Source organism: Muscardinus avellanarius (assembly GCF_963383645.1).
Source record: "Muscardinus avellanarius genome assembly, chromosome: 4".
NCBI classification, from domain to species: domain Eukaryota; kingdom Metazoa; phylum Chordata; class Mammalia; order Rodentia; family Gliridae; genus Muscardinus; species Muscardinus avellanarius.
In genome coordinates this window covers 53,820,797-53,835,436 of record NC_137789.1, presented here as the reverse complement: position 1 = coordinate 53,835,436, position 14,640 = coordinate 53,820,797, and the positions used below count along the sequence as shown (strand labels likewise).

General features: G+C 35.0%; 1 protein-coding gene across 1 annotated transcript in view; it reads left to right on the top strand.

Annotated features, from left to right (window-relative positions):
• The window catches only part of RALYL (RALY RNA binding protein like), a gene marked incomplete at its 3' end in the record, with an annotated part of 339,207 nt that overhangs the window by 281,373 nt on the left and 43,194 nt on the right, over positions 1 to 14,640 (top strand). The window contains exon 4 of the mRNA XM_080694753.1: positions 13,373 to 13,420. Coding sequence (XP_080550879.1) covers positions 13,373 to 13,420 — 48 coding nt within the window. The remainder of the gene's footprint in view (positions 1 to 13,372; positions 13,421 to 14,640) is intronic.

The following is a 14,640-nucleotide window of genomic DNA, read 5'->3' as shown; positions in this document are numbered from 1 at the left end:
TATAGTGTAAGAGTTAAAACAAGGTGGCAGAGTGACGCTGTTTAAACTCAGCTGGAACCTGCATATCAGGTGACTCACAGATTTTGCAACCTTTTTACATGTGTGTGAATAATTAAGAGAGTTTGACCAGTACTGAGATGACGGTCACAGAATTTCACCAATCTACAAATACAGAATCCACAAATAATGAGGATCAGCTCTATTTTCAGAAACCTAATGATTCACAAACCTTGTCTAAGTAATCCACAGAAAGTTGTATAACTATAATCACTGAATATGCAAAATAAAAATAAAAAATAAAGGTGGAAAGGGTACAGCACGGATCTGAGGTGGAGAGGAGTACCAGGGCGGTGGCTTTGTAGTGACTTAGGCAGGAGCAACCTGGGTTGCAGCAGAACACAGGGGCTCCCAGGAAGAATGAAGAGGCGTTTATAAATGCCGAGTCAACAACAATGTGTACAAGAAGGAAGTTTAATCATTGCAATGTACATTGCTCAACTACGAATAAGATTTACATAGTCCCAACAGCATACACATTAAATGTTGACTTAACCAAAACAGAAAAGAATTAAGAAGAAAAAGATGAAAGCTTGTGAAAAAATTCTCCAGTAAAAGTAAACAGAAATAGTGTGTGTGTGTGTGTGTGTGTGTGTGTGTGTGTGTGTGTGTGTGTGTTTTATACTGGGGATTGAGCTCAAAGTCATTCTACCTCCAAGCTAAATCTTCAGCCCTTTTTTATTTTTTATTTTGAAACAGGATTTCAGTAGTTTGCTGATAGAGTCTTACTAAATTGCTGAGGCTGATCTCTCAATCCTGCGATCCTCTTGTCTCAGCCTCCCAAGTACTCGGATGATAGACATATCTGAGGAGTCAAAGAGACACATTCCTCTGCACATAAGGTTCAATTTTAGAAACTAAAGAACATTATAGAAAAAGGTCTGTTTCTTTAGCTCAGGAAAGTTCAGAAAGAAAGCCAGACATGGTGGCACATGCATGTAATCCTAGTATTTGGAATGCTGAGACAGGAGGATCGAGGTTTGAGGACAGCAAGTAGTGAGACTCTCATAAACCCAGTGAGACCCTGTTTCAAAATTAATAATAATTATTATTATTATTAATAGCTAGGTATGGTGGTACACACTTGTAATCCCAGTATTTGGGAGTCTGAGAAAGGAGGTTCTTCAACTTAATGAGTCCTTGTTTAAAAATAATAAAATAAAAAATAAAATAGGCCTGGAGGTGTAGTGGCACCAAAAACAAAACAAAACAAAACAAAACAAACCTTAGACTAGGGAATGTAGCTCAGTGGTAAAGCACTTGCCTAGCAAATATGAAAGCCTGAGCTCATATTTAAAAAATTTAGTTTGTTTCAATCTACCCCAGATACCAGCATCATAAGAAGCAACCTAATCTACAAATCTACATTTAACACAATATGCATTATGTTCTTTAACTAAGATTGACATAAAAGGAATGATTTTTTTTTTCTTGAAAATGACTGTGGTGGGAAAATAATAGTGCTGGCAGAAAAAAAAATTGACATTTATAAAACTCAGCTGGTAGAGATGAGACTATAAAAGAAAATTCTGATGAATAGGATTATGAGGGAGAGTATCTCTTCTACAAATGTATGATACAGGGGTAAGAATTGGCTTATTAATCAATGGGAGAAATAGAAATCATAGCAGTAAACGATGTTTCCACAAGAAGGTCATAATTGAGGGTGAAAATAAAGTCAATAAAATAATACCCAATATCCCACTTTCCTATTATAATACTTGCAGGAAATACTAATTTTAGGTAATATGTGTTCAGTGCAATATAAGTTTGTAAAAAAAAAAAGAATAAAGAACATGGTCAATTCAAAACACCAAGTGCATTGCCTAGTGAAATGAGAATTTTCTTTTATAGTCTAGTATATAAAGTTTAGTATATAAAGATGTGATTAAACCTTCAAGATATTTTTATTAGAATAATGGCAATAAAAGCTTCCTCATGATTTTAAGTGGTTTGACTATTTTAAGTTAAGATAATATTTCTGACTTGTTTTGGCACATAATCTATCATATCCAAGTAGTTTTCTTATTGCTTTTTTACTTTGAATCTATTACAAGAATACCTCTTAAATTTTATCCAATGCCTCTAGCATCTACTGATAAAAATCATATTTTTCTCCTTCCATTTGAACAGGTATGATGATGAATTTTCAGACTTAAACTGTATATTAATTTCCTCTTTGGGGTTTATTTTGGTTTATTAGGTTCTTCTATTTCTAAAGAGATAAGGACAAAGCTCTGTCCCTACTCTGGCTAGTCTGTTGTCCCTAGACTGGCTAGTCAGTGTCCCTAGCCTGCTAGTCTGTTTTTCCCATGGTTAAATAAACTGATTTTCCAAGTTCAAAAAAAATAAATAAATAAAAAAAATAAAAAATCATCTTTCTTTTTCAAGAATGAAAGCATCTAAAGCTATAGTTTTTTCTGAGTCAAGTATTTGATATCCCATAGGTTCAAGAAGAAATATTCTTTTTTATTTGTTTCTAGATAACATAAAGGTTCAATTTTCAATTTTTCTTATATCCTGCATCAGTTTGATTGAAGAAAGGCAGAGAACAGAACCTGTACTAAAGGAAAGAAAACCACTTTTTTAGAGCTGAATGTGAATATCCAAGTGTTATTATTTAACAATGTCATTTGATTTTAATGAAACTTTAACTTGGAAGATATCCCAGAAGCATTCAATGCATTAATTCTCTTCTTAATAAAATTCCTCACAGGTGGATCTCGGGCTTATCTTGTTGTGTACACATCTTTGTTTGACTAGATCATACAGTGTTTTGTCATGGTATTTTTAATTTTTAATTTTGATGTTCCCCTGAACTACTAGACCCTCAAGGTATTTGGAACACATTTTTGTATTTCTTTGTTATATTTAGCAGTAACCGTCTCCCTTTTAATTGCTGCCCTTTAATACTTTGCTTTCTGGAGACACAATGAATCATTTTGATTCCTCATGCACTTAGTAGCCTTTCAAATAGTTAAATAAATAGCCACCTTCATCTCCAAAGGCTTTCTTCTCTAGACCAAACATCCTTATTTAATTCAACCATTTCCACAGAGGGTCATTGTTTTGAGGCTTTTTGTCATCCCAGTTTTCTTTATCTGTGTTCATTACAGTCATTCAAAAGCCTTCTAGAATTGCACTGACACATATTGAGCTAAATATTTGCCATGATGTCTCAAAGGCAAGAGTCCATTGGAATTATTACCTCTTTTTAGAAATACACTATACTTTATTAAATGCCAATTTAGATTTAATTAGCTTTGTGGTTGTATATCACATTCATAAATTATATTGAGCTTTCAATGGACAAAAACACCTAAGTAATTCTTGCACCAATATCTGGTTTAACATTATTAATTATTATTATTATTATTATTATTATTATTACATTATTATCTTTATCATTGTTATCATCATCATCATTACTATTATTCCTTTTGATTTCACTCTCAAATTTTTTGGGGTTTTTTTTGTTTTTTTGGTGGTACTGGGGGTTCCTTGAAGCCCTTCTGCCTCCGGGCTACACTCCCAGACCTATTTTTACATTTCTATTTTGGAAACAGGGTCTCCTAAGCCAGCGCACGTGGCTGGCTTCGAACCAGCGCGATCCTCCTGTCTCTGCCTCCCAAGCGCGGGTATTACAAGCGTGTGCCACCACGCCTGGCTCACTCTCAAGTATTTTATAAGCCAGTCTCCACTATGAAAAACTGAGCACTTGATATGTTAAATCATGCTAATAAAAATGCTAAATGCATAAGATACAAATAGGATTTATTTGCAAATGGACTACTCAGATCCTTTAACTTTGTGTCATATCTGACCATTTTCAAACACAGAATAAAAAATGCCTACATAGATTTTTTTCCACCAGGATCCACTCAGGAAAGTGAAGACAAAAATAACTAGTAATTTTAACAGCAAAAAATGTAAAATAAAGAATTATGAATCAGTAAAAGATAAGTCATTAAAAAGAATAAGAGAGTTGAGCATGGTGGTGCATGTTTGTAATCTCAGTACTTGGGAGGTTGAAACAGGAGGATCACAGGTTTGCAGCCAGCCTCAGCTACTTAGAGAGACCCTCTGCAACTTATTGAGGTCCTGTTTCAAAATAAAGAATAAAAAATAGGGCTGGGGGTGTAGCTTGGAGGTAGAATGCCTCTGGGTTTCATCCCCAGTACCACAAAAATAAAAATAAAAATAAAAAGGCTAAGAGATTGAAAAGAATATTGGGATAGAAAATGTAGGGGATGACTATTATGTCTAAGGCTGAGGGAGAAGATCTACGGAAAAAACACACTTGAAGAGACTCTCCCCCCAAAGCTGGATGCAGCTTTTATTGGAAAGGATGTAAGTACAGCTGTCTCAGTCAACATTCTCATTGCTGTGGTCCAAAACAACTGACCACACAACTTAGAGGAAGGAAGATTTATTGACTGACAGTTTTTAGAGATCTCAGAGTTTTAGTCCATGTCAGGTTGGACTATCTCTGTGAATCTCAGGACATGACAGCAGGAAGCAGAGAAAGGGAGAGAGCAAGGACTCTTCTCACATCATAAAGGTTAGAAGCAAGAGAGAAGGCCAAGAAGCAAGGATATTCAAAGACAGAAATCACAATCCCTAAGGCCACAGTCCCAGGAATTCACCTCCTCCAGCCACATCTCACCTCCCTAGGTTACTGATTAGATTAGAACCCTCATGACTTAAATCTTTCAATTCTGAACATTAGATCATGTCCTCTTCAGGGGACATTCTACATCTAACCATAAGAGCAGCCTACTGAATAACAGAGACATTTATTGGGATGTGGGTGGAGTTACAAGTAAGAAGAACCCTGCTGGGATGTCAGGGTTCATCACCATGTCTCTGATACCCTGTAAGTAGCCAGGCCATTGGATCAAGAAGAAAAACCCACAGAAATCTGGAAGGGAGGCCTTACCTCACAAAGCAAGGAACTGAGAAATAATAAGCTGATAAAGAGAATAAAGATACAACCCAGCATGGTATTTGTTATGGTCTAAACATTCTAATATTGATATACAGATATTTGAGGCTTCCAATGTAAATATTTTTCTCATGGGAGAACTATAACAGAAAATTCCAAACTAATGTGAACATTTAACTTATAAATATCTATTGGGTGGCTACAATCACTCTTTGAAGCTCATTATAGTAAAACATAATTATAAACAGTTAAATATAATATATGCTTTGATCAAAGTAAGCATATGAATGTAGAAGAATAAGACCTGCACATTAATAACGAAATTCTGTTAAAACAAAGAGATGGATAATACTCTGCTGGCTTTTGACATGAGTTCTCTTAGAATATTTAACAGAAAACGTCAGTGTCAAGAAATTCAGATAAATTGGATTAAGTTGAAAGAAGAAAGACAGGGATGATTAATGGAATGGAAGGATTGGCTCATGAAGGGGAAAGGCTAATAGAAATAAATCTATATAGATTAGCTAAGTGACAAGAAAAACAAAGAGCTGACAACCATGAGTCACATGTAAACACAAAAGGACTATAATTAAAGGATAAGACAGGAAGTGGAATTTAATCTGATTCAATAAATTTTATGATTGGGGGAGATGTGGAACTCAAGTTGAGCCTTTACTAATGAATGCACTTCCAATAGAAAAAAGACACAACATACCTTGATGGATGCAGAGCATAGCAGGAAATTTGCTGTTGAGCTAATGCAAAAGATTGTGTATAGAAGCAAGCATCTCTTTGCCTGAGAGCAAGGAGCAAGAGTAGGGCCAGAGAGCAAATACTGAAGGAGTAGTGATTGAATGTATCATGAAGGATTGGAGACTCCTTAATGTTATAGTCTATAAGTTACCATGTAGGCTGTGGGAAGCAGCTGAAGACTTGTTGCTTTTATTGTTGCTCTCATAGTTCTTATTTTTTTATAATTTGCAAAAAAGAAATTATGTTCAAGCCATTAGCAACAAATATGATTAGTAGGGGATATAAAAACATGTGTGACCAGGAATACCAGTTTGCTGACAGTTGTACCCATCTGGGTAAGACCAGGTAACTCTAGACCAATTCTTCAAAATACCTAGAGTTTTGCTCCTTCTCTTTTTACATCTGTAACTCTCTTAACTGACTTGTCATGCTGTTTGTGAAAATGAAATTTTCATTTTCATTAAAGTTTTTTTAAATAACCATGCAGCAAAGAGAAATATGCACATATTTTTCCACTCCTTCTAGACTGGGAGACAAAAGTGAAAACTGAACACAATTTTGGAAGGACATTTTTAAATATGCTCCCGAAAAGAATAGAGCACAGACAAGAGTAACAGCACATGCCATTCAAGTCAGTACTTCCAGACTCAAAATCCACATTAACAAAAAGGTGTGATGGCTCACACTTGCAATCCCAGTACTTAGGAGGCTGAGACAGAAGGACCTCAGATTCAAAGCCAGTCTTTGCAACTTAGTGAGGCTCTCAGCAACCTATAAGACCCTGTTTCCAAAAGAAATAACATCAGACTGAGGGAGTGGTTTGGAGGTAGAAGACCTCTGGGTTTAATCCTCAATGCCTTTCCAGAAAAATCAACATTAAATCAGCCAGAAGAGAGAATATGGTTCATTTTTCTCTTCCTTCTCTTTCTCTCTTATTTCCAGAATTCATTCTTCACACCTCACATCACAAAATTTTTTTAAAATTAATTTAAGTGGCTTTAACTATGTGAAACAGTAAACTTAACTCAGAAAAGTGAAAGATCAGAACCCTTATCTAGATTGAGCAAATTATTTTAATATTTTGAACTTTAGGCCCTTTCTCTACCAAAGATGACAGGTCCTGATCAACAGTTAGCAGGAACTCTGAAAATTTCATAATCTTTCTCCCCATTCTAAAGTTCCTGAGGAGTAAATTTAGTTAGCAAAATTTGAACTATGTAGCTTATTTCACTGTTTTTGAGTTTTAAATATGTGTATTTATATGTATTTACTACACACACACCATAGGAAATTTACAGAATTTATATGTATTTTCTAAAGTGAAGATAGATTTTTGTTCACATTATTTTGGCAAAGTTTATAAATCTGTTGAAAAGTGGGTCCTCTGAGCATTGGAAATGTGCATCAACATTTTATGATGAGTTGGAAACTAGATTCTGAAGGAACCAAGAAGAATACTTCTAATTTCACCCAAACCTCTGCAAACTCAGCCAGTTATCCTGCAGCTAACCATACCAATCTCACTAGCATGTACAGGGGGTAGCAAGGTGGGGTGCAGAATAGAAACACACCAATATGTATTGTGTTTATGCATGCATATATCTCTTTGAACCTGAATATAACATATAATGTCATTGTACCAATAAAATCATGTAAAAATAAAATAGCTCTGTTAGAGAAAATAATCTTTATAAAGCACCATTCTCCATTCTTGACCCACATATTTTAGAACCATATTTTAAACCACACAAGACTGAACTTCTGAACATTCATTTGTCCCTACCCTTTTACAAGGTCCAGTTAAAAGGTCATCTCTTTTATGAAGCTTTCTTTGACTCCTGTATCCCAGCAGCATATCCCATTTCTTTTGCATATAAGCTCTCACACAGAGTTTTAATGTTTGGATACTTATTTAATTCTGCTTCAAATTACAGTCATATGTGCATTTTTAATCCTTTATACTTAAATTGGCATTTCTTTAAGTTATCCTGATATTATTACCCACAACTCCCAGTATTGCACCTTATTTGCAATGAAAGCTCGATAATTGAATATTTTTAATTTAGGTACCCAGATATAATAATTGAGAAGGCTCTAGTAGTAGTTATTATTGGCAGGATGTCTGCTAGAAAACCATTAAAATGCTCCCTGCTTATACTAGGAAGTTTATTAATATTCTTCAGATTATATTTTAATGAAGTTCTGTGAGGGAAAATAAAAAGAAATACTTTGTGTATTAGTCTACTCATATGAAACTGATTTTATGAAGTCAAAGGGATTAAATAAAATTGATTGCATATATTGCAAATCCCAATGAGTTGTGATTTCCTCTAGTATAAATGAAAAAGTTTAAATGAAATTCCAGGAAAGTTATTTGGTTCTCATTTAATCTTCAGTAATAAAAGAAAGGGTGTGGGTATGCAGCTACACATTTCTAGTATTCTGAGAATTTTGCATTAAACTTTAAGGGCATCTCAGCAATTAGAATAAAGATACATTGACACAGATAGTAAAAGTCATAAAAGTAGACCAGATTTTACAAAAACAACATAAAATATTTATTTGTATTAAATATTCTAAACCGTCATTTTACTTTTCTATAAAATCAACCACATATTACAGGGTACTATGACCAGGCCCCTAGCATCAAAAGTCTTGACAGTTCTTGGATTTAGTTTTCTCCTGGACAGTGTCTTAAGCTAACTACCTCATTATCATTTTGTCTTCAGAGGCCTAAGGAATGCATTATTCATATAAAACTGTTGAAATGAAAATTACAAAGCTCCTCTCTTAACAATCAGAATAGTCTAGCCTATACACATAATACATAACAGCACCACACTTAGTTTATGACTTAAACAACAAATGGGGTTGAGGGTAGGATATGCTTTTTTTTTTTTTTTGGTACTGAGAATTGAACCCAGGGGCCTTTACCTCCAAGTTACACCTTTTTATTTATTTTTTGTTTTGAAACAGGGTATCACTAGGTTACTGAGGTTGGCCTGGAACCTGCAACCCTTCTATCTCAGCCTCTAAGTCCTAGGATGACAGGCACACACCACCATGCCCAGTTTAGGTTGGACTTTCTTAACTGAAAGACAAACTTTTCCTGGCAGTGTAATTATAAAAAACATCAAGTATCTCATAAACCTGAATATGAGTCATGATAATGCATCACTTAGCAGCTAATTTCATATAGAGATTTATACAGAAAACAAAATTAGAGATTTTATTAAAAAAAAAAAAAACATCCACTCTGGGGAAGGGAAGAAAGACAAGAAAAAAACAAAAAGCAATAGAGGATTGAAAGGGTGAGGGTTATAAGAAACCCAGAGAAGCCACACTGACCTAACCAGACTTGGTCTGGAGTGACCCTTCATCTCTCTCTCTCTCCCCTCCTTGGAAATCTGTCTTGGTTTTACAGCTCATGCCCGGAGCCAACCACTGCTGTGGCATTTCTGCTAACAGCCCAGCCCATTTAGACAAAAGCAGCCTTGGGATGATTACCAAGACAGGTCTATTTGTGCATTCCTTTCCATTTTTAACTTTGACAGGTACAATTGAGTCCATGATGGAGGCAGTGAGACGTGGGATCAGACAATTCAGGATACTTAACTATAACTGGTTTTTGTAAATACATTTTCAGCAGTCACGACGGAACAAAAAAATAAGCAGGTTGGACAAGATAATTTAACAGCAACTGAGAAAAATAAAATTGAGTTCGTTTTTCTCATGCGCTGTTAAATTTGCAGAGAGCTATTACATTATTGAGGCATTTCCTAAAGGTGTAAGGCACGTGAGAGGAATTCTGTCATCCATGTTAATACCATCTTTATTAATTGACCAGTGTCCTGGCTTCTTCTTGTAATTAAACTCTTCTGAGATTTTAATATAAAGAAGCATATAAGGAAAATATAAAAAACAATTCGACCATGTATTCTCTCTATATAAGCTTATTTGGGAAGTAAGTTTTATTTATTTATTATTTATATCTTTATAAACTTCCAAAATACCTGAAAATCCTCAGAATTTTTATTATAGGAAAACAATTGTCCAATCAGTCAATAGCTACTTAAAGAATCTAGCACATTTAGCACCATGTCTGGTACATAGTAAATGCTCAATTAGAATTAGTAACTGTTCAACATTATTATATTGCTATTATGATTCTGATTGTAAAGTTTTTATTACTAGACACTACTCAGAAGATCAAATTGGTAGGTGAAGACCTCACAGGTATTTAGGACTTAGGGATTTTTTTTTAATGAAAAGAGGAAATATGTAAATACTAAATGAATTTACATGTTTTAATTAAATGTCCTCATCATCTGACGCACAAAACTCAAAACTACTCTAACACTTTGGAAAAAAATAAGTTATAGGCAATTAATATTCTTAAGCTTATTTTAATAACAAATATTTATAGGAACATGACACAAGAGGAAAAAATCATAGACTTTAGATTCAGAGAAACTGGTGTAAATCCTAGCTCTATAAAAACTGATAAAACTGCTCGGCCTGGTGGCTCACGCTTGTAATCCCTGTGCTTGGGATACGGAGACAGGAGGATCATGCAGGTTCGAAGCCAGTCACGCTGGCTTAAGAGACCCTGTATCCAAATAAAAATATAAAAATAGGTCTGGGAGTATAGCCCAGAGGTAGAAGAGTTTCCAGTAACCCCAGTACCACACACACACACCAAAAAAAAAACCTGATAAAACACTCAAATGACTATAATTATTTAAAAATATATTCAATAAGGTGGTTCCTTATACAATCCCATTTTGTAGAGGAGGTTCAAAAAGATTAGACAGAGGGCTTGATGTCATATGTAATAAGTGGCCAGCTGGAACCCACACTAAGCTGTTTTTCAGCTAAGTGTCTTACCCATACCTGACTTAGCTACTTCGTCTTCTCCTCCTTCCTTGACTTCTAAAGTCTAGAACTCACAGGATCAGCCTCCATTTTCCTCTACACCTACCCCTAAAGAAGATCTCACCTTTTGGATAGCTTTATGATTACCAGTGTGCTTACTAATCCCAGACTTATTTCCCCAGCAAATCCTATCATTGGAGCTTCTCTCAGATTATATCCAGTGTCCCCTGAACATGTTTCTTGACGATATCACAAGCATGCCAAAGCTATCATGTCCAAAACTGATTCTTAAAATTTCCTCTAAAAACTCTTCCTTCCATCTGATACTCCCCAGCTCGACAAAGGGTAATATAATCTCACCAGTTCCTCCAGCCACCTCCAAAATGTGTCTTGAATTTGTCTCCACTCCATCTCTTCTGCAACAAGGTAGCCTGTTTTTAATGGTCCAGTGGAAGGGCAGTCACCCTGGACTGAACGCCTTACTTTCCTGCGTCTCTCAGTCCTTCCTAATGGTGCCTTTGTGCTCACATTTCCTCCTCTGCCCCTTTTCCTGCCCCGCTGGTTGGTGGCAGGCCCTTGCTTTTCCTTTATTCCTCTACCTGCATGTCATCTCCTTAGGGAGTACAACCCTCACCAATGCCCTGACAATTCTCCCTCAATCTCTGTTTGCATCTACCCCATTTGTTTCCTTCTGAGCATTTCTGTTTTAAACTATTTGCTTATTTTCTGTCTGTACCACTGCCAAGGAAATACACAGTGATCGCAGCATCATTATTCTCAAAAATGAGGAAGAAGAAATCGCTTAAATGTATATCAACAGGTGAATAAAAAAAAAACAAAAAGTGGAATATTACTCAGGCTGAAATTAGATAGGAATTCTGATATATGCCACATGGATAAAATTTGAAAATATTATGCTAAAAATGAAGTAAACCAGACCAAAGAGGGCAAATATTATATAATTACATGATTTATGATTTGTACTTGAATTAATATTTGCATGATATGTGAAATAACCTGTAATAGGCAAAATCACAATGACAAAATAGAGTTTATACTAGGGTCTGGAGGGTACTGAAAAAAGAAAGGTACTGTTTAATTAGTTCAGAGTTTCTCTTTAGGATAATGGGAACGTTTTGGAAATAGATAGTGGTATTTATACAACTTTTGAGTATATTTAATGCCACTGAATTGAATACTTAGACATGGTTAGAGTGATAAGTTTGAAGCTCTGTATATTTTACCACAATGCAAACTCAAATAAGTAAATAAGCATTTGAAAGTAATCTCTCACTCCTGTGTTAGAGGTATTTCATTAATCATAAGATTTAGATTTTTTTTCCAGGGTTGGGGAGGGTGGAAAGATATGGAAACAGCTCCAGACACAGATTCAGAAGACTTCTCAAACTAGGTGTAGTGGTGCATGCCTATAATCCCACTACTTGGGAGGCTGAGACAAAAGTATTGCAGTTTCCAAAGCAGCCTTAGCAACTCAGCAAGGCCCTTGGAAACTTAGCGAGACCCTGATACAATGTAAAAATGAAAAGATTTAGGGGTATGGCTCAAAGGCAAAATGCCCCAGGGTTCAAGCTGGTGGTGGTGGTGGTACATGCTTGTAATCCCAGTACTTGGGAGGTTGAGAGAGAAGGATTGCAGGTTTGAGGCCAGTTTCAGCTATTTAGTGAGGCCCTCTGCAATTTAGTGAGACCCTGTTCCAAAATAAAGAATAAAAAATAGGGCTGTGGGTGTAGATCAGAGTTAGAATTCCCCTGGGTTCCATCTCCAGTACTGCCAAAAAAAAAAAAAAAAACCCAAAAAAAATGCACCTAGGTTCATTTTATTTTATTTTTTCAAAATAAAATAAATAAAAATCTCTTCTCAAATCTCAGCTCAGGCATTTACTGTTACAAAAAAATTAAACAAGTCACTTAGATGTTTTGCATCTTAGAGTCTTCTAGTTACTCTATGCAACAGAGTTATTTTGATGACTAAAATTTAAATGCAAATAAAGTGCTTCATAAACTCAAACAATTCTGCACATGGATGTAGGAAATTTTTATTATATATTCCTTTAGGGAGTTTTGTCATAATAATCTTATCACTAAAATGCAGTTGTTAATTCCTATTTAAATACTCTGAAATATTAAGTTAGTGTTAGTAAGACTCAGCCAAGGGTTCTTTTTTTTTTTTTCTATTTAAAGCATGGAATTCACAGCTTTTAGAATGAAAAAAATGATACAAAATCTCTACATTTCTATTCATCTTTCCTTTAATAAGTTGGTCATTGTAGATTCCTGTTTATATTTTCCACTTATTCTAATGCCTTTTGTTCATTGTTTAGCCTCATAGCACATTCCTAAGTTAAAAGGAGTAGCTTTGTTATTTTAGGAAGAAATGACAAATTGTTACCTTTTCCGGAGGAAAAAATGGTCCTTGTTCATATTTTATTACAAGTATTAAAAAATATTTATTTTGCTGTCTGCTCTCATCTTCCATTTCAAACCACACAAACCATTATCAGCCTCTACACTGCCAAACATGTAATGATAATTTGACAGGACATTATACCAAATTGGATATTGTCTTGTAAAGCCCTTTGGGTACACAATTACACTGAAAATAAGCATTTTAAAAAATAACATGGATTTTTTGATGTAACATTGTAAATGAATACCAAAGTTAATGTGCTTGAAACAAACGTAGAAATTACAAACTAATTTCTTTTTTTATTTCCCTCTTTAGTGGTTATGTCTTTGACTACGATTACTACCGAGATGATTTCTACAATCGGTATGTGAATTTTTCATCTTTGATTTTCTGTGATTTAAATGAACTTTTAACTATTTTGCGTATTTCACTCACAGGTGCTTTTGATTGAAGCATTAAAAATAATTTTTGTAGTTAAAATGTTTAAATATGAAGTCCCAATAAAATACAACATAGACAGACTTTTTTCTGTTTTTATTATACTAGGAAGTTTTAGGACTTTAAAGCTGCTTACACCTAAAATTTCACGTCTAATATTTGGATAATGTTCGAAAGATTTTCTTAACTAAATATTTTCCAGGTCTGTTGTTAACTTAGAATTCTCACGACTGGGAATTTTGCTAACTCAGAAAATGACTTCGATCCTCTCAAATGAATCTGCTCTTAAAACACATTGAAAATGCCATATTGGTTAGATTCAGTAAATTTACAGTCCATTTCTGCCTTGCATGATAGCATGGAACCATAAAAGCAACCATGCAGGCCAAACCCAGGGAAATGCTGATAGTAATCAATGGGGAAAAAGTAGGCCTTTTCAATGGGCTTTAAAAACAATTTGTGGGAACTCTAGAAAACATTTTACTCTCTGCCCTGTTAATAAAGGGATATATAGTAAAGCTAATGATTACTTAGCATACTATCGTTTGAAACAATACAGATTTTTAGAATTAATTTTTCTTTGTATAAAAATAATCAAAAGTAGTTCAAACAGTACATACCTCCTTTCCATTGTATAACTAGGCATATGGAGCAAGTATCTGTCTTCTGCCTGGGTGACTTGTATTTCTTTCCGAGGTTGGCTCAGCCTCAACATTCTATCTCTCAGAGTTAGAACTACATTTCTTTCTCCAGCATCACTTCTCTCTGTATCACCACCCGCTTTGATCACATCACATCCGCTTCCCTCACTTATGACAATAAGCTTGCTTTTATTCACTTCTTTGGGCTCCATATTTAAAGCATTTCAAACCAGAGGTGCCAACATCCCTCTGACCACCAATTTCTTTCATAACTCCTTTTCCATTTCATTTGAAAGTCACTTTCAGTATTCTTGCCCTTTAGTTCTTTGCTGTACTTTTCTTTGGTTGGCCAATTTTCTCTTTAGTTTTTCATTTTTGTAAAATGCCACGTGAGCTTATCCCTGGAAGATGAGGAGGCACGATGACTGCCTGATTGCTAGCTGTATATGAACTAAAGAACCGATGCACAGCAACCAATCCTTGACAGGATCTGTATGTGAACTA